At 44.3% G+C, this 27,853-nt stretch overlaps 2 protein-coding genes across 6 annotated transcripts in view; one reads left to right on the forward strand and one right to left on the reverse strand.

The window, feature by feature from the left end:
* On the reverse strand, positions 1-27,653 carry CDC42 (cell division cycle 42). Of its 3 annotated transcripts, none has more exons than XM_041490247.1 (7): positions 27,558-27,576; positions 21,157-21,264; positions 14,704-14,845; positions 10,402-10,474; positions 7,398-7,507; positions 7,104-7,301; positions 1-1,403 (listed from the first exon to the last, which is right to left on the reverse strand). In XM_041490247.1, the coding sequence occupies exons 3-7, from the start codon at positions 14,806-14,808 to the stop codon at positions 1,314-1,316; spliced, it is 576 nt and encodes a 191-aa protein (XP_041346181.1). In that variant the 5' UTR covers positions 14,809-14,845; positions 21,157-21,264; positions 27,558-27,576; the 3' UTR covers positions 1-1,313. The 3 variants fall into 3 exon arrangements, with proteins under 3 accessions (XP_041346181.1, XP_041346182.1, XP_041346180.1); XM_041490248.1 differs by lacking the exon at positions 27,558-27,576 and adding an exon at positions 22,976-22,994; XM_041490246.1 differs by lacking the exon at positions 21,157-21,264 and having other exon boundaries at positions 27,558-27,653.
* Positions 26,310-27,853, forward strand: part of LOC121365793 (translation initiation factor IF-2-like) — a 4,139-nt gene continuing 2,595 nt past the window's right edge. For all 3 annotated transcript variants that reach the window (XR_005957070.1, XR_005957069.1, XM_041490249.1), the window contains exon 1: positions 26,310-27,425. Coding sequence is in view for 1 of the 3 variants with exons in the window: in XM_041490249.1 (XP_041346183.1) it covers positions 26,952-27,425 (474 nt within the window). In the remaining 2 variants the exon portion in view is untranslated. The remainder of the gene's footprint in view (positions 27,426-27,853) is intronic.

Below are 27,853 nucleotides of genomic sequence, written 5' to 3' on the forward strand. Positions count from 1 at the left end.
CAGGCTTGTGAAGATACTTTAATACATCTGAAAAGAATGCATATACAAAGAACTTAGACATGAAAAAGCATTCGTTCAACACTAATGAGTCTACAAGAAATTGAAATTGTGGAAGATGGAGAAGATTCCCTAAGTCTTAAAATTTTTTGAATTTGCAAACCAAAATATATTTTTGGTAAAATCCTTATGATACTGCAGATGGTCTATGTAGAGACACTGCACATGATCCTCAGGGGTCGGAGCCCCTCTTACAGGTTCAAGGTTACTCATGAGCAAAATGCAGAAAAAGGGGTTCCCTCAACTGGTCCCAATATGGTGTCACACCAAACACCAGAAGCCCCTCCCTGCACTTCCTTTCAACTGACACAGGTCTATCTTTCCACCTTTCCCCGAAGGATGCCAAGCCATCCAGCAAGAGATGCACCATCAGAGCCAGCTCCAAAACCCACTGTAGCACATTCCCAGGTCCCTTCAGGGTGTCCAAGCAGCAGTGCATGTGCTGGTCATTGTAAGCGTTTCTCTAATACTTAAGGATTGGCAGAAGGTAGATTCATTAAAAGCCAACTGACCCAACTAGGCGTGCTTCCAAAGGTGCAGTTATTTCCTCAGCACGAGCCAAAAGATTACGATGGCAAAGATTAAGGAAGAGACCGGCAAGTTAGTCTCAAGTCTGATGGTGCATCCAGAGAAAATCATTCTCCTGTTCCTAAGGCTTCGTAGCTTAGAGGATGGGGTATAAATTTATTACCTGCACAAGTAAAAAGCCAGGGCAAAAAGATACAAGGCAACTTCAGAGGAGATGTATTTTCTACAATCCTTCTTAGAGGAGCACCAGCTTGGGACAGTTTGCTTTCCTGACTAAAGTCTGCTCATACCCAGGCTGCTGGAGGCTGCAGAACAGCCCTACAAGGTCTAGAAACCAGAACCAAGTCTTGCCATACCGGCGTAAGGGGCAAGACTTCAGTTAAACAGCCTAAAATTAGTCTGTTATAGAAAAAGTCATTGAGCATGCCTCGATGTTAAACAAAAAAAATTAGAAACAATAAACAAAATAAAAAAACTAGTAATGATCAGTGTCTTCTGATAATACATAATTACTCAAATTAACTAGTTTAAGTGAATTGAGGGGGCACTGGGGAATAAACACTAACATTCTCATCTCACACAGGGATCGTGTGGGGGAGATGGGAGTGCAGGGCATTTGTCATTATTGCAAAAACAAATTTTAAAATTTGTATCTTTAGTTTGATTTTAACATTGCTTTTAGTATGACATCAAACATCAGCTTTGCAGAAGGGGCTGTGGAGGGACGTTCATAGCAGCACACACCTGCGAGTCTTCTTCGGCTCCGGGGGCTCCAGGGCAGCCAATATCGCTTCGTCAAATACATTCTTTAGGCCTTTCTGAAAAGGGGCAAAGAGAGAAAGGGGCAGTCTCATTTTTGAGTTTTCACACAAACAAAACCCCAGAAAGCCAAGTGGCAGCCACACCCCTCTAAGGACACATGGAGATTTGCCATCCCTAAAGCCTGCCTGCCCAGTGAGGCTCTGTACCACTTCTCTCAGCAGCTTCTGAGCAGAGTATTTCATTTTCAGAACAAGACAACTAATCCCCAGAGAGTAGACCAGTGTGCCTCACAAGCACACATGTGCACCGAAGTAATTTCCTTAAGGCAACTTTTATGAGTAACTGGCTACTCATATTTCACATGCTAATGACAAAGTAGAAAGTGCTGCATTCAGATGGAAGAACTCAACCTGGAGCACGCCTGCAACAACACACCCCTGCATGTCAGCGGAGGAGAGACAAGGTAAGTATGCAATTATAACCTTGTCCAGTACATGCTCTGGTTGGGCATCCAGCCCTAAACACACCAGGGTTAGAAGCAGCCAGGCAGAGCCCAGAAGCTGCCATAGTAGCAGAGAAGTCAAGCTGGGAGGAGTACAGAGGGGTACCATACGCTCTGTTAATGATTAAACTGGAGCCAGGAAATGCAACTTGAATAAAGTTTCATCAGTCATTTATACAAACAACTACAATTTTTAATTTCAAAATTTAAAGACAAGCTACAATTGATGTTTTTTCCTTAAAACAATAAAAACCAGAAGCACGATAGTAAGCAGCAACTTTACATCTTACAGTAACGGGCTTTAAGGATCTATTATTGAAATGAAGAGCTCTACCATGTTAGTGAAAGCAAAAATTTTAACAGTTCATAAAGCAGTAGCAAGTACATCAATATTTCCTTCCCCCCAAGGACTGACAGATACTCCACTAAAGCACAGACAGCCAAAGCAACAGCAAACATCTCACTGCACACAGGAGAAGCAGAAAACCCTTCACTTTACAGCATCATTTGCAGATCACCAGTTCAGGTACTTTTGTCATGCAAATACAGTTAAGAGTCACAAGTAGAAATGGAAAACACACGCATTGCTTCTTCCAGTTGGATTCAGGAAGATCAAACATCATCTCTTATGTTTTTGGTCGTTCTTTAAATAACAATGTAACCAAATCCTTTCCCCCAACAGCCTGAATTATAAAGCTAGCCACACCTGGCAACCCAAGCAGCAGGGAGTTAAGCGAGTCCAGTTCACGTTCCACAGTCACAATGTTTTACTAAAGATTTCAAGTACTGTTTTCAGTCCAAGAGCTAATACAGAGGTTGCTCTAAGATGGCAAGCAGGCACAACAGCTTTCAATCAAGGTGGTTTGATTCATTTTTAACCAGGTTTCTACAGTAGTGGGACAGAGGAAGCAGCAGCAAGAGGGGAAGAAGAAAGTTTAGAATATACAGCACTTCCTTTTGGGCTGAGTTTCCGGAGGCTCGAGGGCAGCTAGGATAGCCTCATCAAACACATTCTTCAGACCTCTCTACAAGACAGAGGGGAGGAGAAAAAACAGCAGCCAGGTTAGAGGATTAGAGAAAAACAAGCAGATACAAAAGAGCATTCAGGAGCAGGCTGAATTCACAGAGGCAGTAAACAGATTTACTTTGCAAAAAAACAAAGTAGATCCCAGGAGAAAAATCTCATTTAGATAACCCAGAAGTCAATGACAGAGACAGAACATGTGACAGGCCAAGTTCGACAAAATCAACACTCAGAAGGGTAGAGGCACAAACACAGCAAGAACATGGGGGAGGGGGCCACACAAATGGTGACGGTTTCCACTCCACTGCTGTACTACACTGAGGGAGTTTACAGGGGAATAAATCAAGCACACAGCAGCTTGCCCCAGCAGGGGGACCCAAAAGGTCAGTTAAACCTTTTGTCGTCACCCACTGTGGATAAGTGAACACCTCGGATGCACAGACTATTGCTCTCAACTCCCCAGGTCCAGAGCAAAGGCTCCAAACAACTCCCCTGCTTTGTGAATTCAGCCCCTGAATAACTGAAGGTCTCCAAATGGCTGGGAACACACATTCTGGGATGGAAGCAGGACCACCCTGGTAAGCCATCATCACTGGCAGTCACTAACTCTCAGTCTTTAGAAGTGATGCAATACCTTACCAGTGCTACTCTGACAGTGGGAGCCAGCATGGAAATGGTGCATTTCAGTTATTCAGTTTAGTTGCCAAAGCAAGTGTAACCACAGAAAGACAGGAACAGCTTTAAGAGTGCAACAATTGGGAACCAACACCAGAAAAGCAGTCACAGAGCTGCAGGACTCTGCAGGGGTTATACTGGAGCACGGAGTATGAGCTGCATTTGCTGTAAGCACAACAGGAACAGTGCAGGGCACTACCACTCCCACCCAACTCTTCCCAGTTACACACCACACCAGAAGTGAAACCTGGCTCAGTTTAGGCTAACTGGACTCGCCTAAATCTACTGTCATGAGTGCACCCTTCAAAAATTCAGGAGAACTGCTTTATGACAGCTGAAGGCAAACAGAAAAGCTCCAATTACATCCTGTAAACAACTGCACAACTTAGACTTCTTTTAAGGTCATTCAAATGTAACTGGTTTCTCCCTTACAGGTTATACTGGATATACTCCTTTTAGAAGGTCTTTAATCGTATTTTACTGAAGCACATACATAGGAGACCTCTAAGGCAGTGCCATCTGGAAGCATTTAAGGCCATCATATAACATGCAAGATTATACTTGAAAGAACAATAGTTTAAGGAAACTATAATGTACAATCTGTACATCCTCCCCAGCAATTTTTCTTTTTAAGTGAGTTGCAACTCAGGCTCACAAAAGGGCTAAAGACTTCCAACAAATAATGGCTCTGAAGTCTAAATAGTCTAAAATTTAAAGTCTAAAATTAAAAAGTCTAAATTTAATTTCTCTGTGAGAATAAGGCTGTAGCATAAAATCAATTATGTACTGTTAGACAGATTAAGAACCCAGGCAGGGCAAGAGTCAAGAAAACAATTTTACTTAATTTCTCCTATTCAGGGACTCCTCTTATTTTTGTATCGCCTGTGAGAAATTTGTTGAGCAGTGCACAATTTGGGATTTATTTTGAAGGACCTAGCAAAAAAGGGAAGAGGATAAAAAAAAAGAACTGGGACAAAACTTGTTGTGAAAATGGACCAGGGTTAAAAGCCTGAATGACCAAGAGTAACAACATGAAGGGAAGAAGCTGTGTTCAATACCATAGGCCTGTTAAAATCATCACTTTTGTGTTACACTGGAAACAGACAGAGATCAGGCCTCCTCTGTTTATGTACAGCTTAAAGCACTTTACATATCTGTGTCAAAACTGGCAACCCACCATCAGGAGGAAAAAGAAACCAAATTCAGCATTCTCTCTGGCGTGAGGTACTAGGATGGGGCTTCAGAAAGTCCACACATTTGTACTCAAGAGTAACAGAAGTAACAATCACTGTAGTTGCAATCTGTCATTCACCCTTTCCTAACAGCAAATTTCTTTACAAAGTGGCACTGGGCCACTTTGTAAAGAAAGGCTGGAGACAGACAATGCAAATGCCTTCATCACAAAAAGGGATTCCACAATCTGAAGAAAGGGGGATAGAACTGGCCCTCCAACAGAGCAGTTATCCAAACTTGGGGAGAAAATACTCTGTCTTTACAGAAAAAAACTCAAAAACTCAGCCTCTCTGACTCACACAGTACAAAAAAGAATAATGCCAGCTCCATGATTCTATGAGTATTTGCTACTGTGGTGTCAAAGTAATTTGTAAATTAGTTGGGAAGAAAAAATCCACCCTGGACTGCTGAAGTGAACTGCACAGACAGCATCCAAGGCAAAGAGAGACTGAATACCCAGCTGAGCCTCACTTCAGCTGAAATCAGCTACTATAACATTGCCTTGCAGGTAGGAAAATAATCCTCTAGGCCAGGGAAGCAGCTGCCTTCTGTGGTCAGCATGCTGCCAGTGAGATCACTGCAGGAGCTCCACACAACCCTTCGCAGATCAGTTGCACTGCTGTTCACAGCTACTGATGACAGACCCAGGGAAAAATTGTTTTGTGAGTCAACAACAAATGAAGAGAGAAGAATGGAGCAGATGCAAACCGACTAGTTGTCCAGGTGAGAAGGCTTCTGAATCCTCCTCCCAGGTAACTCCTGACTCCTAAAATCATCACTTGGTATACAAGCACTAGAGCTCTGGAAGAAAATTCAGGCTGAACTTCCAAGTGCATAAAGTTGTTCACTGCAACAGATACAGATTAGTCTATCTGGAAATAGAAAGAATAGATAAACACTGACATTTTTTGTCATACCAACTCTTGCTCTGGTAATTCTATGCAATTTGAAAAAATGCAATTTGAGCAGACAGAAGCTCAAGCTCAAAGCAAGTCCAAAGCTACAGAGGGATAGGGTCTCAGAGAGCAATACAGGACAGAGGCCCTGGCAGGTATTTACCCAACTCGCAGGTTCTACAACCTAGTTAGCAGCAGCATTCAGGCTGTGCTTGACACCATCTAAAACAGTATTTTGGGGCTGAACAGATCCAAGAAAAACTACAGCTCAAGCATAAACAGTCCTCAGCTTGCCTGTGGGCAGTTAGAGAAAGCATGGCCAAGACCACCTTTTGATCAGGGATTCCCAGGATGAACAGCAGCATGCCTCACCACACCACTTCCAGTGACAAGTGTCCTGCACAACTCCAGCAAAGCCACTTCCTTCACAGGAGACACCCAGGCAAATCTTTGTTACAAAAAAAGCCTGAGGATTTTAAATGGAAGAGTAAACATGCAATCTGGGAAAAAGGGGCAAGATAAGTAGAACTTCAGGATTTGTGAAGTTTGGTAATAGTTTTGTGCTCAAGGAGATGAATGCACAACGTAACTGGAAAGAGTGAGGGGCTTGACACTGATACTGTGCACCCCTGCTTCCACGCACATCAGAGAGGAACAAATTCTTTACAGACCAGCATTAAGGAAGTTGTTCAAAGTGTTACAGTCAATTCTGCAAGAGTAAGAACCGAGGATTAAGTTTCCAGAGCATCCAAAGTCAAGGCAACAGGTCACCTAGCCAGAAAATGGCTCCCATTCTTGTATTCCTAACTGAAATGGAAAAGATAATTGAGTTTCTTGCTCTCAAACCAGCTACTTTAGTTGGCTTTTGACTCACATTCACAAGTTAGAAACATGATGTAAGAACTGTCTTAAGAACTATTTAACTGTTACTTTCTGTTTTAACAGAACTTCTATCTGAAGGAAGGACACAGGAAACACCTCACCACCAGTTGCACAGGAAGAGAAGGCAGCTCTCAGCTATGAAGGTTTCCAGTCTTCAAAGTACCAGCATTAACTTTAATGAGAGGCATTCTTTTTCCTTTGCCTGCTTGTTTCAGCAGTGATGTGCACTCTGTGTCCCAACCCAATTATTGTCCATAATGTACCTTCTAAGTTTTCAACAGTCATTTTTCTCCAGCACAGAAGCAAACACAGTAAGCACATCCTCCTCCACCACCCACACTAGGCCTAAACCACATAGGCTGTTTTTCTCTGTACCACTGCCAACTCTCTGTGCCTTAGAACAACATGACAAAGAGAAAGCTACACTGTAAACAGCAGAAACAGAGCTTACACCCCTTCACATCCACATTGAGCTGGTTTTCTCTGGAACTGAAAATAAGTATGGAATAAAAGCAAGCAAAAATGGTCAAAGACCAACCCTTACCTGCGTAAGTGCAGAGCATTCCACGTATTTTACAGCCTTCAGGTCCCGGGCCAGCTTTTCAGCAGTCTCTGGAGTTATGGGCTTCTGCTTGTTCTTGGCAAGTTTCTCAATTGTTGAGGGATCATCTCTTAAATCAATCTGGGTCCCAACAAGCAGAAAAGGAGTCTTTGGACAGTGGTGAGTAATTTCAGGTACCCACTAAAGACAGAAGAAACACAGCATTTGTTGTTACTAACCACCTAAGATAACTCCTGACATACTTCAGCAGCTCTTTACATGCAGTGTTCAACCAACCTTTTCTTTCACATTTTCAAATGAAGAAGGAGAGACCACTGAAAAACAGACCAGAAATACATCTGTCTGTGGATAGCTGAGGGGTCGTAATCTATCGTAGTCTTCCTGACCTAGAGAGGAGGAAATTAACACTGTATTAGATACAGACAACAAAATCCTGCCCTTTACAGGGAGTCAGAATGCACATTTCATCACAATAACACGGCTGTGATTAATCCTAACTCTTAAGCAAAGAGCCAAGCCTATAGTGAACTCAAACATTTGAAAAATCTATGTTTCAAATCCAGAATTCATTCAGTTGCTATGTAACAGTGAGCTGCTGAAAGTCACAGGAAGCCTTCAATACATTTCAAGATCAAACACTCTAACACCCTCGGACTGATTAAGACTCTCTTCAGTTATAAAGGAAAGTAGCAGAAAGTTGATCCAGTTATAGATGAGGTCCTCTAGTCCATTCATTTTAAGTATTATGCCATCAAATTTCATTACCCTGCAAAAAACCCCTGCTCTTTGGAGGGGAGAAAGAAACAGTTTTGCTCACAAGAATGTTCTGACTTATGCTGTGAGCACTCAGTGAAGTGTCTCTAGGCATGAGGAGGAGAATGTTGCTGGTACACAACTGCGACCAGGCCACCCACCCAGCAGTATTCCCCTAAAACATCACCGAAATCCCAGCATGGGCTGTGCTTCGGAAGAAGCCAGCCTCCTCCCTTTGAGTCCCTATGGCCATGCAGTCTCTGCAAGGCACCACTACCTGACTGACTGTCCAATTTCATTCTTAAACCTCCTCCTGCCCAATTCAGCAGCACTGCTTTTAGAAACCCAATTTGGCACTGAAGCTGCTGCACTTAGCAGCAACGAAATGCAAAACACTTGTTTAAAATGTCTCAGATTCCAACTAATGCTGTCTCACTCATCATACAGGACAAAGACCTACAAGATCCTGAAGGAGCCGACACAATAGCTGGGACACCTCAATGGAGAAGACCTATGGTTTGAAGATGGAAGACAGCCTGTTCTGTCTACTGTGCTTGGCTGGACACAGAGGAATGAGCGCTGACCAGAATCATAGTCTCAGAATGGTCTGGGGTGGAAAGAACCTTGAAGCTCATCTCATTCCAAAACCCCCTGCTATGGGCAGGGACACCTTCCACTAGATCAAGTTGCTCCAAGCCCAGCCAATTGGCTTTTGACACTTCCAGGGATCCAGGGGCAGCCACAGCCTTCTCTGGGAAACCTGTGCCATCGCCTCAACATCCTCACAAGGAAGAATTTCTTCCTAGCATCTAATCTAAATCTAAAATATCTTGTTGCAATTAACAGACTACTCCAAAAGTCTGTCTTCCAAGTACAAGCTCAAAACAAAGACTTGGGTATTAATCTGAGAATTAGCAATAGGGGTTTCATACATTGCTAAATTTTGTCACCTGTGCTGGCTGCTATTTAGAAAAAGCAGGCAACCATTAAGAACAAATACTTTCCCCTCACCAGTCCAGCTCTGGAAAGAAAGCATTTACATTCACAAGTGCACAGAGTAACCTACATGCATTAAAGTCATTCGGTAACTTCTCACAATTACTAGCTGGATCACTGCTCCTGATGAGAACAGAAAATGTGCATAGCTACACACACTTCTCAGAGGTCTGAACCCTCAGCCAGAAAACAGGCAGAGAAGGACCCAACACAGCTCCCCACACAGGGACCGTGCAATGCAAGAACTGCTGCAGGACCACCAAGATCCCTAAGCAGACCACACAACATGCGTCAGGAAGGAGTCTCTGTTTTCCACCTAAATCCTCATCCATGAACTAGGGAGCTTACAATAACAGGAACACAAATCACATTTGGGAGGACAACATGGAGAGCTAAGTGAAGCCATGCTGAAGAATACATTCAGTACAGACAGCTCAAGGTACAGATGCAGTGCCAGCTGCAGGGTGAGCTCTGGGTGTCTGGGAACCCCAGAGGAGCTGGCACTGACCCTCTGCACAACAAAGGGTCGGGGGACCTGTGGCACAGCCAGCTGATGCACATTCAGAGATACAGCAGGAGCCAAGGACTCAGCTGGAAGCTCCCAGACTTTCGAACACACACTGTGAGGGATAGAAACGCTCACAGTTTGCTTTGTGCAGGGTCTCTTCCGAGAAGCACTAGCTCAAGCTGTTATTTTGGTTCTGCACCACAATTAAATTTTAAGTCTCTGGATGCCCGAGACATCTATGAGAAGCCTGGGGCCGAGGCAGTAAGGAGACGTTGTCTGACTCTGAAGTGTTGTACACATTGAGAATCAAGTGAGGCTCCACTGGGTCACTGGACTTGCCACTATGAACAGGCTTCAGTCCCAGCTCAAGTGGTGAAGTGTGACTGGATGGCCAAAAAGGAAAGTTTCTTTAACAGCTATAGGTTTAACTGAAAACCTAAGATTGTTTCATTAATCAAATCAGACACTAATGATGCATGTAAGAACACAGTTGGAAACAGATTAAATTACATCAGACAATTTTAGATGAAAGCTTATGAACTAAGCTCTCTAGAAGGGCTCTTTTGAAGAAGAGTTTACAATACCAGTTGCTGCCACATCACTTCAGTATTATTAGGTAGTAGGGACTGAGTATCCAGCAGGTGAACCAGTTTCTACCATTTCTTGGTAACTTTTCACACATGCAAAGCAATGTTTAGCTGTTTTATCACTGCATATTTCTCCAGCCTAAAGCTGAGATGCAGCTTAAACAAGAGGCCAGCAGGTTTTTAATTTTTAAAAGCAAGCAGTGAGAGGGCTTATGAAATCTACACCCTGACTTCATCCACATTAAGGATGCTGAGACATACACATTTAAGAGGTTCTAATATTAGTCATTCTGTCTTGACAGAATCAAGAGAGATTTTTTCCCCTTCCATTAAAAAAAAATCTCAACAAAAAAACCTCAACTGTATGTCTTCATGTTCAACATCACCTCAGGTAAATCTTGGTCAAGTACAATGGCACAAGCACTTGGTTTCTCACCTGCAGTATCGAAGAGGCCAAGGGTGTAAGGCTCTCCTCCAATCATCACTGTTACAGCATAGTTATCGAAAACCTGGCAAGAAAAGAGACACATGTTTAAAGGAGACATGACTAAGCCATCTCTCAAACCATCATCCTACCCACCTTGCCAGAGCACCTCTGATTTGAACAAGAGACACGTCTACAGGAAAACAGAATCATCAGGCTTACAGTGTTATTACCACTAATAGCATTAACAGAACAATTCCATATGGAATAGGGATACTCCAGCTGTTTCCGTGACATACTCAAGCAAGGGCATATAAGGTACACCACTGAATAATACATAGTAAAAACCACTGAGCAAAACACCTACAACAGTGTTTGCCTGTTACTGCAAGGAGGTTTCACACACTGCCACAGAAATTCCAAACTTCAACCTTAGTCTGATATAGTAAACATATCCTCACAAGGACAGAACAAGTAGTCAGTGCTGCCCTTCAAGAGCACACAGTGATGGGGCTGCATCTCACAGTACCTAAATCCTCCCAAGTCCACATTTCTGAATATCTAGAGAACGCTATTACAGAGTCCATCCTTTCAAGAGAGATTTATGCTCCATCTGTGAAGGAAGCAGTATCTGGTAAAAAATCAGTCTGTGTCAAATCCAATCTCAAAGGAGAGTCTGGCTCCAGATACCAAGTTCTACTGCCTCTGCAACAGCACCTGGCACAATAATACTGCCCTCCAGGATGCTGCGCAGATTAAAACCACCACTAACCATTGTTTCACCCACTAAATGGTTTACAGTACAACTGAGCAAAAGGGCCTACCCAAAAGCTCAACTCCAACACCCACCCACTCAGGAGAGCACTGTCTGAGGTCAGCATGCTTCATTCCAATAATGATGTTATCTTCAGAACCACAACAGACAGTATTGCAGAAACTACCTTTGGCAAAAGACCCTCCACACTGCAAAAAAACCAAAACCCACCACCTGTCCCTGCAAGTTGCTGCATGGTCACTTGGGACCAGTCAGGATCTCCATCAAATTACGAGGAAATTCTGCTCCCTCACAGAACTGCAGCCTGAACAGCTCTCACAGCTGAAGTAAATCCCAACAGGAAAGATGTCAGCAGCCACCTCAAAGGTTTTTCATAGAAGTGAGCAGGGAGGAATGACAAAAACAAGTAGTCACATGCATCTGTTGCTAATATAGTAAGAGCTTAGGTCCTTGGGAAAAAAAAGAAACAACAAAAATTGAGGCAAGAGCGGTGAGACTGCACTTCAAAGCTGTACTCCCCAGAGTTCAGATGTCTCCTTCCCACCTGACTGCCAGACATAACAATATTCTAATTTTTTCAGCTTTTCACATCTTACGATGACTGAGAAATCAACTATGGCCACTGCACATCCCCAGAACATCATCCAGAAGCAGAAATCCACTTCTCACACTATTTTGAATTAGCACTTTCAAGATTTTAAAGCACTGCAAGAGACATCACCACTTGTCCCCACTACCTGCAACCCAATCCACCACACACTGCACTGGGTTTGCCTTACTTAACGTCCAAGAAAGTGTCTAGCTCCAAATCACACCTTGAGGCTGAGGGAGGATGGAAAGTATTTCGCAGGGCACATTCAAAATCCCATGACTGTACTGCTTCAAGACCCCAAAAGACATATCAGGATGAGGACTCCTCTGTTCCTAGGAACAGAACAAGGAACCAGAGTGATGAAGGTCAGAGCATTTCCTCTTCCACATGTCAGAAGATGGTCAGCAGCTCAATCTCCCAGCAATATCCCCCATTTTTGTTCAGCTACCAACTGTAGCTGCCCTTTCAGGGCAATTAGCATGTCTCCTTTCTCAACTTTTTTTTGTTTTGTTAAGGTACAGCTTCTATTAAAATGTTTGGGGTAGAGCCCTAAGAAGGCCAGAGTTACGAGGCTGGCCTTCACAGAAACCAGGCAACTATAGTCTCATAGTACAATTCACAAACAATTTCATCCTCAGTTATGCCAAAATGGCTAAAAACCAGAGCCCAAAGCAGTTCGTGCCACACAGCCCATTGCAGCAACTGGCATGAGCTCTCATGGGACAGGACTCACACTTGAGCTGTCACAACCCAAACACTGCCAGTGCCTTTCCAAAGACATGCCCCTCACTGCTCTGATTTCTGAGAATGGCAACAACATCAAAAACATACACGGAACAAATTACGTGCAGTACCACCATGAAACCCATCTTCCAATGCGAAATATCCTCCATGAAGAGAAAGGATTGCAAAATCCTTTGTCAACTGAACAGAACTATCTATTGGTCTGAAATGGTGTGTTCTCCATCCATACTGTGGCCAGGCTACTGCACAAGAACAGAAGTATCTGTTCTATTTCTCTGTCCATTTATTATTAGAAGCATTAGCTGGAATATCAGAGGTTACGTACCAGTTTCCAGAGTCTGAAGTATACATCTAGGCTGTTCACAGAATTAGGAATGGGCCTCTGGTATCTCCAGAACAGTGAGTTCCTCAAGCCATGAAGTTCAGAGGTAAATAACATTATGGAAACATGAGGCAGATTTAAAAGGCACTACAGAGAAGCCTTAGCACACCTTGAACGCACTTCGCTGGCAACTAACTTTTTAGCATGTTTTCCATATTCCTTGCTAGCAGAGGTTTACAGCTAGTACTACTGTGTGCAGGACAGGAGACCAGCTTGAAGGCTTTCAAAACGTACATCTTAAGATTATAACATTTTTCAGCTTAACCACTTTCCTTAAGGGATACGTATAGAAACAATCACTGCTGAACTCACTGATCAATTTCATTTTGCCTTGACTATAAAGAACAGCTTAAATAGGACAAGCAGCCTTTCACAGGTCCAGCACAGAAAGTGGCTGCCCTACAAGCATCACATCAGGATACCTGACACCACAGAAAAACTTAAGAATGGCGAAACAGTTTTAAATGCCACTTCTCTACCAATCCATAACACAGTCCATGAGACAGGCTGATCCCAGGTCTCCATGCTTACAGCACAATCCACAAGTTCCCAATAGTGGCCACTGCCTCTACCCTGAACACTATGAGGTTTGGGAGTCCTTTCACCTTTAGCTCCTGATCTACAACTAAAGACAAACGTTTTTATTTTGTGGAAGTCTGTCCTACCCAGGATAAACCTTGTATTTGGCAAGCTGAAAAATTCTGGATAGCATATAAAGCCAGTATGTCAAAAAAACATGATGATGTTTACTGCAACTTCTTTCCCACAAAGAGAAGACATTTTTGTGAAGTCCTATCCGAAAGAGCTATCAGGCAGAGCTACCTGGTCTTCTGAGTTACTTTGTAACACACAGAATATTACCAACCCTTTCACTGGCAGATGTTCTCCGTGATGCATTTCCACAACCAAATTTGTTTGGGATGCATAGATAAACTCTTCAACTTGTATATTAAGAGAAGATGGCCTTTTCAGTCCATAACAGAGAAAATTAGTAAAAAGAGCATCCAGCTGCCAGTCTCTTACAGCAACCTCACTAAAAACTGACCCATCTCAGTGGCAGTACGCTGCCACTTGCTGATCTTGCATATGCAATGTTAAGTAGAAAAGCACTTTTCTAACAGAAGACTGTGCACATGCCTCACAGGCAGTCAAACTGCTCTCAATTTGAACTTTGGGTAAGTCAAGGGATTCAGTATTTCAGAAAACCAAACCTGTGAAATTCAAAATGGTTACTCCAACGTAGTTAAGGACTATGCATACATTTTGAAGTACAAAAGAATGTGACTGCATCCAAACACACTCCTCATACTTAGGTGAAGTTGACTAATCACCCTCCATAGTGAGGATGAGAAAAATGAGCCTCAGAAAATGTTAACTGTAGTCACTGACTGTTCTAGAAACATGAAACACTCCCTTCCCTAAGAACAAAGATGTAGCAGGAAGTGAGAGCACAACCAGGAAAGCAGGTGTTCCTGCTGCTTCCTCTCCACTGGTCTGTAGTTGTTCGCACTGCTTATCTCACACACAGAATCAAAAAGAAAATCCAGATTCTGCACAGCAGTCAAGTAGCAAGAACTGACCATGTAGAGGAGAGCTGCACTAGCACTACCAGGTGATATGGAAAGCAGCAGCAGCATGGTATCAGACTGATTCTCACTTTTCCAGGCTGTATTAGTCAGGCCAGGCCAGGCTGCATCAGTCTCCAAGAGATTGTAAGAACATGCATTACGGCATGCATGCCATCAAGGTTAGTTTGAAAGGGAACTCATGCTACCCCACCCCATCATGCCCAAAGAACAACTTGAGCATTCTCACACTTACCGTTGGTACATATTCCGATGGGAATTTATTTGTTGTATAAGAAATTAAGAGACAGGTTTTACCAACAGCACCATCACCCACTACTACACACTTGATCGTCTGCATTGCTGAAATCTATTAGAATATCAACTCCAAAGAGAACCTAGAAGAAAAAAAAAAGATACATATATTTAGATGTTTCCCACATGCAGTAGATAGCCATGCACATCACCTTTGACAGGAGCCCAAACCACTAACAGCACATGTGAGATATGAAAGCATGACATTCCTAAATGAGCTGGTAGATCCTTTCCCTCCACCATACACACAAAGCAACTCGCATTCTATAAGCGAAAGAATTTTTGCCTAGGTACCTAGATGTGGGCAAAAACATCTTTTGGCTCTTCCAGACTCTATTTTTTATGCATGGAAGCATCTAGCCTCAGATGCACTGGAAGCTGGAAGCGTAAGCTCTGGTCTTGAGAGCTGCTCAGAACACACCTGCCTTCCAGAGAGTTCTCTCTGGAGAGCAGCTCAGCGCAAGACACACCAGAAGTGTTTATGGAATAAAATTTAACATGTACAGACAGAAATAAACATGATTATTTTCTTCTTTCCCTGCCTTTTTTAAGACCTTAGCACCGTTTTACAATTTTCTAGTTAACATACACCTTTATGCTCACCGTGAAGTGTTAACAGCACTGAGAGCTCAGCAGGGCATTCAGATCCCAAGGGGATGGGATTACTCTTCAGACATCACAAAATCCAAAGGCACTCAGCTACTCCAACACTGTCTCAGTAAAAACGTTAGTACATTAACTAAACCAGTATGCATCACTAATATCTTCTCCAAACACTTGCTGGCTATCTCCAGTGTTGCACAGCTGTCTTTCATTTGTGTATTACTTTAATTAGAGGTGTACCAGGCCTCTGGTCATGCCTTCACATAGATGTGTGAAATCCTGACCCCAGGAAATTAGCGGCAAAGCTCTCACTGACTGTCAGCATAGTATCATCCAAAACAATTTTATTTACAGCAACAGAGACTTGCTGCAAAGTCTCTGTAAAGTCCTGACAGGGGGCAGGAGGTGTTGCAAGCAGCAAATTTGCCATCACAGGAACAGCAAAGCTTTAGCAAGCAAGGATGCTGCCACGGCTCTCAGGTCTGGGTAACTGCAAGTCAGGGTAACTGTATTAAAAAAATCCAAATCGATCGGTCCTGAACTATGCACTTGGTCACTTCCTGGGGGATTTCACTTCTTACAGTAATGCAAATTAAGTACAGTGCAAATCCAAATTTTTAAGGCTTTAGTGACAGCCAGCAACATGATCTGATACTGTATATCACACCATCATGCCTGCAAGGAAAGGAAATTGCTAGGGACTCAAAAGAAACATACCACCCCCAGCTCTTCTTTAGATACTACAGGCTTGCGCTAAGATTTCAAGAAAGACAACTACCTTCATAACAAACATCCTCAAAAGTTCCTAAGAACAGTACTTTAGGGGAATACTAGCCACAACCATTCCCACAAGCAGTTTTAGGAAATGGCAGCAAAATTCTCAGGGCAGGCCATCAGCCAGCACCTGGTATACCAGACACTCACATTGCCATCCTCATCTATAATTCTTCTTTCAGCAAGCACAGAGATAATAAATTATGTGTTTAAGCATCAGGTGTTGCAATCAGTGCTCCATTTCAATATCAATAGAATCTATTGATTTATGCAGATCTCAATTTTCCAGCAGACATCCAGAAGGATGAACAGTGCAGACCTATCAACAGGCCCTTCATTAATACAACAAACAGCTCTGCAATTTGGCCCTGAAGCAAACACATATTTACTCAGAAGGAAAAAGCAACTATTTACATTTCAAAAGACATCTTCTGTGTTCAGGCCAGTTCAGCTGTTTACATCCAAGCACTATTATTCAATACTGCCTCAGTTGCGAAGGGCTCCCACAGTTCTGCCTTGCCATGCTGTCGGCACTGATTGATCCCAGAGAAAAGTCCCATTTCAGAACAAAGAAAAAGCAACCAGACAGAAAGCAGGCAGGGGAACAGCACAGCTCAGGCCCATATTAAGAAAGTCTTCATGCTCAGAGCAAACGGATGAGCCACTCATTAAGGTGATTTCAAAAGAAAACATGCCAAAACTCAGGCAGAGCAAATGAACCCAAGTGCATTCCAGCTAATCCCAGACACATTCACCAGTATGCCCTGCTCACACAGGTAACACAATTCTACCATCTGCCTTTCGGTATGGGCAAAGCCCAAAGCTCTGCTGCTGCTCAGTGCAGGTAAGCTGCTGCCTCCAAGAATTCCTCTCAGAGTTAGTAAATGAAGTAAGTACAAAGCAAATCTCCAGACTGGGTTTCCCAGTCACTTTTCATATGTTTTTCCAACTTCCACTCAAATTTGTTACACTGCCCAGCCAGTCCCTGGAACTCCTGCTCCAGCTGTCCTTGCTCACCCCAGGGCTGGCACAAGTGGAGGAACATCCCTCTCATGTAACTTAGAGTCAAACCTTTAGAAAAGCACTCTTTCCACACAGCTCTCCCCTTGACAGACTGGAACTCCTCCATGCTGTAATCCTCCCTTCCTGTTCTACCTGTAACTTGCAGGTTACACACCTGCTTCAGACCACCTGTCCAGAGCCCAGAAAGCACAGCAGAGATAAAATCCTGGCACTGATGCATTCCCTGTGCTCACTACAACAGACCAATCCATGACTCTCCATAAACCCAGATTTTGTATATTACCAAAAAACTCACATACACCTTTGTAAAAAGAAAAAACATGGGTTTAGCATTACTCTTTAAAGCTCATTACTCCAGAGAGCACCAAGCAAGCCACAGTACTAGAAAGTGTCTCAGGTCACAGAGTGTGCTGCAAGCCTTTGCTTCTTCCCTGTCCTTGGACACAGCCAAGTCCCCACGCTGACACCGGGAGAGAAGCTGTTGCTCTCTGGCAAGGGCTCAGGTCAGAGTCTGGGGCTAACAGAGCACCAGCTGCATACATCTCATATTATGCCTGCCACAGCTCCAACTCTGGCAGCGAGCTATCAGCCCAATCCACACAGTTTCTCTTGCAGAGAACACCAGCACTGCAAATCATGAGCATCTACAGGCTACAGGAGTACTGCTCATTCATTCTCTTTGCACCTCCAATTCCCTCCTGAAGCAAAGCGTCAATGTGCTGCAGATCAACGACTGAAACACACACACCACTGCGCTGGGTGAGGCAGCACGCACTACCATTTTCTACCAGGTGACCTGATCCTTTCAGTTTTCTGGCAGTGGGAACAAAACAGAGAGCAAATAACCCAAAGCCTTGCTCTGGGGCCTAAAGCACAATCTGAACGGCACAACAGGGGTCTGGAAAAGCCCAGGCAGGGCTGTTTTCTTTCTATTTTTTTTTTCCTCCTTTCTAAAACACAAAACTAACAGCATTTACCATGAGAACAATTGAACTGGATCACTGGAAATTCTCTGTGAAACAAGCAAGCACCACTGCTCTCACACAAGGTGTTCAATTCTGGTTGCCCCCACCACAATTAGACACTTCAAAATTACACATTAAAAGAAACAAAAAATTGAGCACATCTCTTAGGTAGAGAGATCCCCCCACTTTTTTTAAATGGATGTATAACTTTATGTTTAAATACTGAAATAAGATGGTGTAAGTTTTAAATAGATTTAGTCTTCAGCACAGGCCTTCAAACTCTTAGCGGTGGCAATGTAGCAGGATGAGCTAATGTTTTGCACTTGTACGAAGTCCTGCACAGATCACAGCTGAAAACAAGCTCATTTCTAAGGAGCTTAGATTCACTGTCCTGGGACCTTCTCTTTTGTAGGAATAGCTTCAAAGATACATACACCACTGACTTGGGGTTTACAAGTAATTTAATCCAATTTGAGATTAACCACAGAATAACTCATCCCCAGAGTGCAAGGACAATGGAATTAGAAACAAAGAAGTTACAGAGGCTTTGGGCTTGTTGCCCCCCAGAAGTCACCACCTACTAAAAGGAGTCTTGAACATTTTGTATGTACAAAACCCAGCAGAGAGAGCACTCCAAGCAGTTTTAAATATCTGAAGGAATTGAAACAGACTGGAAAGCACTGAAGTCATCCCAGCCTGAGGGCAATGAGTGGATTTTGAGCCACGTAATTTTGTGCCATTTGGCCAAGCCCAGACAGGAGAGCTGATAAAGACTGGTGTTGCAACGCAGGTCAATTTGACTTAGTTCTGTTCAAGGAGCTCTGAAGACTTCTTAAAAACATAAATAAAAATTACCAAAAAAAGAAACATAGCATTGCACTGATTTGATCCCTCAAGCCTCTCTGTAGTGTAACCAAAACCTTCAGCAATTCAGTAAAGCACATGTTAACTAATGATACTTGCAGTATTTGCAGGATTTTAACCTGCTCAGCGCATGTGATCACAACAGCAGGATTTCTGAGAACCCAACACTGTCCTAGAGAACTGGCATCTGGAAACTGCGGATTACACAGCCATGTAAACTCTGTCAAATTCATAGGCACGTTTTAGAGAATTTTGCTTTAAAGCTCAATTACACTTTCGTGGAAGACAGCTGATCTGCATTTAGGATTAATTCCAGAAGTGTTAACAGAGATGCAAGTAATACAACAAACAAGGAACTGATGTCTCCAGCAGGACATTCTGGAGCTCGGTAATCCTCCTGGTGCAAAGGAAATTTCGGAGCGATGAATTTGGTCACACAGGCCTGTTCAAGCATCAAGACACTGACCGATCACAAGAGGCTGAAAAAATCCACGGTACCAATGGCAGATTTCCACTGACTAAGCACAAACCATACCATCCCAAACACACTTGCACCTCCTGTGCAAGTCTGACTTTCCCATCCCAAAGGCAAGGCAAGCACACAAAACATGGTGGTACTACAGGAGCACTTGGCTTTCACAAACTTTCTGTAACTTAAGAGTAGCTCCAATCTGTTCCAGTACCTATGTGCACTATTAACTGGAAAATTAAGTGAAATTTTGTGGGGTTTTGTACACAGTCAGGGTTTCCTACTACACCCAGAGTCATGAATCTGCACAATCTCACCTTCACTCTTGCTTCACATGTAATCTGAAGGAGAAATCACAAGCCTTCAACCCTGTTAAAATTTCTCTAACTTTTAAGCTACAGGTTAAAATGTGCACATTCTCCCAGCCAAAGGAAACTGCTATCAGATCTGTCTGTGTGTCCTGAACTCACTTCCTGCCTCAGCAGCACCACCACTTCCTCTATCAGGCAGGACTGGAACTACTGCCATTTCATCACTAGGAGCAGCTACCATGGCTCACTGCAAAGTACTGCCAATCAAGAACCAATTTGTGGTTCTCTCTGGGATACACCATTAGCGTAAGAGTTGAACCTTAACCAGTCCATCACAGCTTCCAGATCCTGTCTGGGCACCTGCTCCTCATTCCAAGAAAACAAGCAGCCATTTCTGAAAACTAAGATTTTTTTTTTTTTCCCCATCCAATGTCATTTTACAGTTAACAGTTTATTCATCCAACTCAAAGCACTCAGGAGTCCACACTGACAGGAATATTCACAGGATTTTATTCATGATCTCTGGTAACTACTTTTGCCTTTCACAGTAGTTTCATTTCATACCCTATAAAACCACACAGGTCTAAATAAAGTCCTCCTTTATACTTGATAATTTCTTCCCAAATTAATCCAATCCATTTCAATGTCCTTACCCTCAGCCACCTCTTCTAGCCCTACTACAAACTAACGCTTTTGCTTTTCAAAGTAGCAAATCTCTCCAGTCACAGGAACACCAAGGAGAGGTACTTGGCTGCTTCAATCGCAGCAACCTGATTTGCCGCACCAGAGATACCTACCAGCATTACATGGAGGAGGTACTCTATGCCTATATTGCAAACACTACATGACAAAGGTCACCACATACAACACAGTTTCTCTGCAGAGATCCCAAGCCACTAACGAAGGGACCACATGAGCTCAGCTGCCAACCGCACAGGGAGAAGACCTTGGACCTCTTGGTACAGTCACCAACTTGTGATGCAAAACACAAACAGAAGCCACTCTCTGATTAAGAGTTAAACTACAGAAGGACGAACTGGCACAGAAAGCAAAACTGGTTTTAAAAGCAGTATCCCCATGGCCAGAATTCTCCTCGGCACGTGTGCAGCAACCTACAGACACAATGAAAATTCTCCAGCCCAAAGCCGACCTTCCAGCTTGCTAAGAATCATCTTCTTCATGAAGATCTCACCCCAGAACTAAACACATCTGCCACTTCTATGCTAGTAAGGTGGTAAATGACACATAAAAGAATATATTAGGTTCCAAACTACCTGGTGCCCAAGCTCAGCTGCCCATACTGCCCTGAGCTTAGGCTGCTGCAGACACTTAATCTCTATACACAAACACACTTGTTTCCAGAGGTTCCCAGTCAAGCTAATCACCTGGGTCTTTAGTTTCTTAGGTGAGGCTTAAACTGGCTGTTGAACTACAAACCAGCACAGTATCAGAGTTCCACTCCTCCAGAGCAATCATGAAGTCCAGGCTAAAACCTGCAAAAGCACAAGGGACAGACTTGAGACAATCTTGTAGTCAATCAGTTCGATCTTGAAAAGGCTATCCTGCTTTAAGCATTGTTTTGGGGTTAACTGTCACTAACAGATCAGACACAATCCTTTAAATTCTACCGTAGTTCTCCCTGTGGAGTACGAATTCTATCTCCAAAAACCAGTGTTGCTGTTTACTTTATAAGCATGTTTAATTACGAGACAGAGCGACAAAAGTTCAGTTGCACTAGAAGCTTTTGTCAAGATAAGCACAAGAACTCATGTAAAGACCTGGATCTGCAGTGGGTGGGTTTTTATCTGAGGCTGAAGAGACTGACAGCAGCAGAGCATACTGCTGGGCTCCATTCCACATGCCTGCTCACATCAACAGTCTCAACCTGGTGTTGGGTATCAGCATGAGAAATTTGTGGGCAGGCACACAAGAACAAGCAGTGGGAAGAGCCACAGGATCACCATCACAACAGAGCTGGATCAATACCATGACAGCCCTGATTTATCTCACAGGTTCTTGTTGTTCTTGAAACTCACAAAGTTTGCTATCGTTATGGGAATCCCTGTTGGGAGATAAAGCATGTGTCTGAGGTCCTTGAGCATCCCTTAATCTGCCACTCAACAGAGCTTGTATACCCCAGCACCTCTGCAGGTTTGAAGTCCCATTTTGGGACAAATTACTGTGAATTGCCAAAGAAGCAGTATGAGATCTCTTCTCAAAATGCAACTATCATAGACCTATCATAGAATAGAACAGAATATACTGAGTTGGAAGGGACCCACTGTTTGAGGTCAACTGATATTTTCTATACTTAATGCAATTTTCTTTTTCTAATTCTGTAATATTTGACAGCTACTTTGCACATCTTCCTAAAGACTCCTCACAACCACCTGGCACATACACGCACAAGACAGGAAGTGAAGACAGCTAGGCAGGGGAATTTGAATAGCCTGAGCCCAAACTACTAGCAGCACTGTAACACATATTCCAAGTTCTGCAACTTCAAAAAAAGAAGAGGAAGAATATGTCACCCCATTTTAGCCCTAAATTCAAAACCAGAAAGCTGACCAGCTAGGTAGTGTGACTCAGCAGACTCTGCTGCTACATCAGTTACACTGTGGTGCAGGTGTGCCTGCACCTCCTTTACCACAGGTACTTCCCACTATCCCACTTCAAGGCTCCAACCAACCACCTTCACCTGAACACAAACTCCACAGAAAAAAGTGACAACTTCCCCATTATCACTCTGGTTAAGGTTACACTGTCAAAAGTAGCATCACCACTGGAAAAACCAGCCCCAGATTAAGCACTGGGAAGTGTGTGGGGTTACATTAAGTCCTTTTCTACCAAAGGCATTTTATTTTAATCTTATCTTATTACTCTTCACTTTCATGCTCGACAGGAAGCTGTATTCCTCAACCACGCAACAAAATCCTGTTCAATATTTTTACTACCACTTAGAAATCCCTACTTTCACTAACTTAGTTATATACTGATAACATTTAAAATATCAGCTGCACCAACACTCTTATTTGGACACAGCATTCAAGGTCCACATGTCCCTGATGGTACTCCCCACTTTCCCTTGGCCAGCTACATTAAACAGAGTTAGAAAACACATTGGCAGAAGTTCCTCTATTTTGAGCCATGTTTTTCCTTCATGAGAAGCACCCTGTCTTGCACACTCTAGCAGATCCTGCTTACCCCTATTATGCTTAGGGAACAGGATAGCTGCAGGTCCTCCATCCACACAAATGGGAAGTTCCCAGGAAGACGCGCTGTGTTCAGGGAGAATAGCTCAGGCTGTGTACCAGCATGCTGTTTGAAGACTCCAAAGATAAAGCCTGGTTAAAAAACACTGCAAAAGCAACTTTTTTCCAGATACTGAGCTATCCTGGATCACTGTTAAAACAAAGTAGCTGGAAGGCTCACCAACACCATGACAGCAGCAGGGGAGCTGCCCTTCATTCACCTAATCAACAGAAGGAACCAGAACAGCTGGAACCACCCCACTTCGCCCAGCCCAAGATGAGCCCCAGCAGCCCTCTCCTCCGGACCAAGTTGCTGGGCAACTGGCAGTCATTTAACCATTGCCAGATGCACAAGAGGCTCACGAAAAAGTAAAAGTATTCCAGGACAAGGGAGATTCAACAACACTTCACATGCACTAAACCCTGAAGTACCACTGAACTCAAGGTAACTGCTCAAACACACTGATGCAGTCAGATCCAGGCCCCACACAAGCCCCTCTGCATTGAGCTGTTCTCCAGCCGCTCTTTGGTGCATGCAGTCATCCAGCTCATGGAGTAGCAGAGGCCTTCATGACTTGCATGCAAAGCTGCAGGAGCATTTTTGTCATTATTTCCCCAAACAGAACACTCATCATGAGTGAGGCCAGAAACACAGTACAATATCCTTCAACTTCAGAAGAGCTGAGCAATTCAAACCAGCTTGTTCCAAAGCAAGACAATTGTGGCAGCCTTAGCTACTGCTGTGAGTCTAGCAACACATGCCACAGCAACCCTCTGCAGCTCCCCCAGGGTCTCCACCGGTCCCAATCCACAGCAGCCTAAGGCTTGCTCTACATCACCTCAGCTTGGTAAAAACCTTCACCTGCCAGAGTTTGGTCTACACCGGAAAACACATGCTGATCCCATTAGATCTGATCACAGGCATGGACAACTTGGCAAAAATGTAGCTGGAAGTACCTATACACCCTCTCCAGACAAAAGCCCCAAGGAAGCCCCCACATTATTTAAAAAGCTTCTGTATTTTTTTATGAGACAAGAAAATGGTGCAAGGACCAACTCTCCTGGTAGGAATTATGCCACAACACTCTAAAGTAATGGGGTGAACTGGCAGCACAAGAGCTTAAACAGAATAACAGCTTTTAAAAACAAATTCTTTGTTTTCTCTTTATAAAATACCATTTGTTTAGAAGAAAAATCAACACTCTCACAGAAAGAACAGCTGCTCTACTGAAAAGGGGCCAATTAGTATTCTGAAGTTTTACAACTCTTTAGATCAGTCATTCTCTGAAACTCCAAGGGGAGTTTACAAAGATTAATTACACAAACTCTGCTTCTTGTTCTCACTCTTTGCAGTTTCCTGCACACCCACGGCCAGGTAACCAAACCCATTTTGTTCACTCAAAAGCAACCTAAAGGATCCCCCACCAGAAGCTGGGAATTACCTGCCTTAATGCCATTCCTGTCACTCACCTCAAGTATCGACATACACACTATGGGCCGCAAGAGGCAGCTGACCACTATGTTGGGGTGGCCAGACATCCCCAAGGAGGAAGAACTTTTGTGCCAGTCTTCAGGCCTTGCAGAAACTCTGGAGAAAGGGATTTCTTTATCTACCACTCCTAATGGCAGTCCTTCCTGATGGATATACACTTAGCTTGTATAGTGTAACACCATAATAAAGTGTAAAGCGTAGCATCTGGAGGAAACCAGACAATTAAATGGTGACAGGCTGCAGAAATGTAAAGATACTTTAAATTTCTTTTAAAACTTTGCATAAAAGCTTATCTGGTCAATAAGTTGTTTTATTTGTCCCATATTACCTACCGAAAATAGGGTGCCTTCACCTACATTTAATGTAAGGGTATGAAAGGAGCAAAGGAAGAAGACTAAGTGGTTAAAGAGGGCTTCTTGCTACCTGAAGCACCAGAAACCAATTTCACTTCCATTTGATTTGACAGAACTTTAATCTTCTAAAATGAAAAAGATGTCATTCTTTCCTCAGCAAAGAATCTTTCCCTAAAGGGGAAAAAAGGGATAACTACACCCCCTACAATTCCTCCTTTCTCTTGCTCCAGAAACTCATATCATAAATTCATGATGGAGTCAAAGGACAGCAGAAGAGCTCGGCTGACCACAAAGAGCAGGCAGAGGAATGAGCAAGATAAAACACACAAGCCCACAGACAACTTTCAAAAGTTATGAGCACTCACATGGGCATCAAGCAGATTACACACACTTCACCTGCAACATCTTACATAAACCTCAGCTGTAGTGCTGGAGGTCCGTTTATTGTCCAAGTCTTCTGGAGCTAACAGCAGAGCTAGAACCCAGCTACACCAACCCCCCATGGTAACAAGAGAGCTGCTGAAAAGGTTTTAATTGTAAGGTCCAGCTATCTATGCTCAAAAGACTTGGAAAATTATTTTAGTACTACAGCTGCATTTTAACCAAAAAGAAACTTTACATCAAGATTAGTGGCCAGCTTCATGCTGCACTTTCCATGAGCCTCACACACGGTTTACAGCAAGGAAAGCCCACAGCACACTTGTAAGAGAAATCCCTGGGAGTTTCACAGGGGCTCCATTTCTGTTTACTGTTGTTTTTTTTAGCAGAAGGACAGTTTCTGTTTTAGGTACTTCACACTCTAGAACTTCCAGAGCTTTTTTTATTTCAACAGTAAAAACACCATTAACTCTCCAGGCCGGCCATCAGCTTTAGGCAAACAAACAATTCTACAGCAGAGCACTTAATGAATTCAGAGCATCAGTTGCAGGTCGTGAATAACCATGTTCAAAGTATGCAAATCTAGTGATTAAAATTTCTGCCGAGGATATGTTACCAAAGTGAAAACATGTTTTATCTTGCACCACAGTAATGTTTTATTCCTTGCCAAGACTTAAAAATCCTTTTTTTTTGTTTTCTTACTGAAGCATAAATGAGAACAGTTTAAACACCAAACCATTTTTACAGTCAGCAATATACTCATTCAAACCTTACATGCATGTTTAAGACCTGACTCAAATATACATTTGCTTATACTATCTTCCTCAGAACCTTACACCAACAACAGTTTACAAAGCAGAAGTTTACAACAGAAGGGAAGTTTACAACAGCTTCCTCACATACAGCCAGCTGAATATAATTTGCTTACTGAAAAAGAGAAGCTGTAATGCTTTACTGAGTTATCCAAATCAGCAATACAAAGAGCTTGATCCAGGTTTTAAATGCCCCTAAAAAAAAAAAAAAAAAAAAAAAAAAAAAAAAGGGGGGGCAAAAAAAAAAAAAGCGTTTGGGGCACTGCAACTCAATACTCTGAACAGCTCACACCTCCTTCCCTGGGAAAGAAGCACAGATGAATACGACACAAAGACAATCCAGATCTGATCACCCAGTTGCCATCTAACATGGCCTCTTCGCCAGAGCTTGTCTTCCTCATGCTGCTGTCAAGACGGAAGCTCTGACTGCCCTGGCCACAGCATCCACACAGAAAGGACACCAGGAATCCTGAGCACTCTTTGTTAAGGACAGGTTTCCAGTGCTGGCTGTTCTGTTCACAGCTACATGGCTCTGCAACTCTCTCCTACTGCTGTCACCAGCTGCAAGTTCTATCTACTTACAGATACACAACTGAAGTCTAGATCACTAAAACAGATCTTTAAAACACAGACAGGCGTTATGTTGCTGCAGTATATACATTTTTATGAGATTTCCAAGGAGAGTGAAAGACACATGTCAACATCCAACCCTCAAAGCAGTGCTAGCTCCTGCCCCAGCTACAGCCAGTGGCATCACGCTGTAACGACAGCTGTGGGACAGCTCTGGGTAACACACAGCAGGGCAGGTCGTGAGACAGATGCCCAGAAGAGTCTGCGACTTCTCGACTGAGCGCTGTCTGTGCAGGGCACATAGCTGGAGCTTAACCCCTCGCCATGCCCGCACCCGCTGCGGTTCCGGGCTCCTGTAGCACGGCACACCTCGCCCGGCCCGCGGCCCCTCGGGGCTTCTCCCACAGCCCCGGGCGCAGCCGGGCTGCACGGAGGGCGGAGGGCCGCGGCTGGGGCCGAGACGGACAGGGCGGGGCTGGGACGGGAGGACTCAAGGAGTGCGGGCGGGCCCCGCCATGGCCGCGGGAACGCTTCCTGCGCCGCTCCGAGGGTCCAGTCCGTCCGCCGCCCGGAACGGGGGGAAGGGTGGGCAGGAGAAGCGGCGGCCATGCCCACCGTCTCAACAGACCAGGCCCACAAAGGCAAGCGCCCGCCAGCAGCCACCGGGACCCGCCGGGAGGAGGCCGCCCTTCCCCCCGGCAGGCGGCTGCCGAGGAGGCCCCACACACACAGCGGGCCCGACAGGGCGGCTCCCGCACAACGGACGCTCCGACCGAGGTGAAGGCCAGGGGTCCATTGGTGGGTACCGCGCGGAGATCGGGACCAGTCGGTGGTCCCGGTGCTCGGCCGGGGGTCCCGGTCCCGTCTCCGCCCCCCTCCCGCCCCCCCCCCCCCCCCCCCCCCCCCCCCCCCCCCCNCCCCCACTCTCACCTCGGACACTCCGCCGGGCGTTGGCAGCTCACTGCGGGGTCTCCTCGGCGCAGGCACAGGGGCAGCCGATTGACGTCACCGCGCAGCGTGCCGGCGAGGGGCGTGCCAGCTACAGCTCCCCCTGTCGGCCACGCGCCGCTGCGCGCAGGGCGCCGCACGGACCGGCAGGGGGCGCGCGCGGGCACGGCCTGCCCGACGTGGGGCTCGCCTGGGCAGCGCCCGAACTCCGTCTGGGTTTTTTGGGGTGGTTTTTTTATTTGTTTGTTTTTGTTGCTGTTTTTGTTTGGTTTTTTTTA

The sequence above is a fragment of the Pyrgilauda ruficollis genome, unplaced genomic scaffold (assembly GCF_017590135.1).
Source record: "Pyrgilauda ruficollis isolate IOZ18807 unplaced genomic scaffold, ASM1759013v1 scaffold121, whole genome shotgun sequence".
In the NCBI taxonomy this organism is placed as follows: Eukaryota; Metazoa; Chordata; class Aves; order Passeriformes; family Passeridae; genus Pyrgilauda; species Pyrgilauda ruficollis.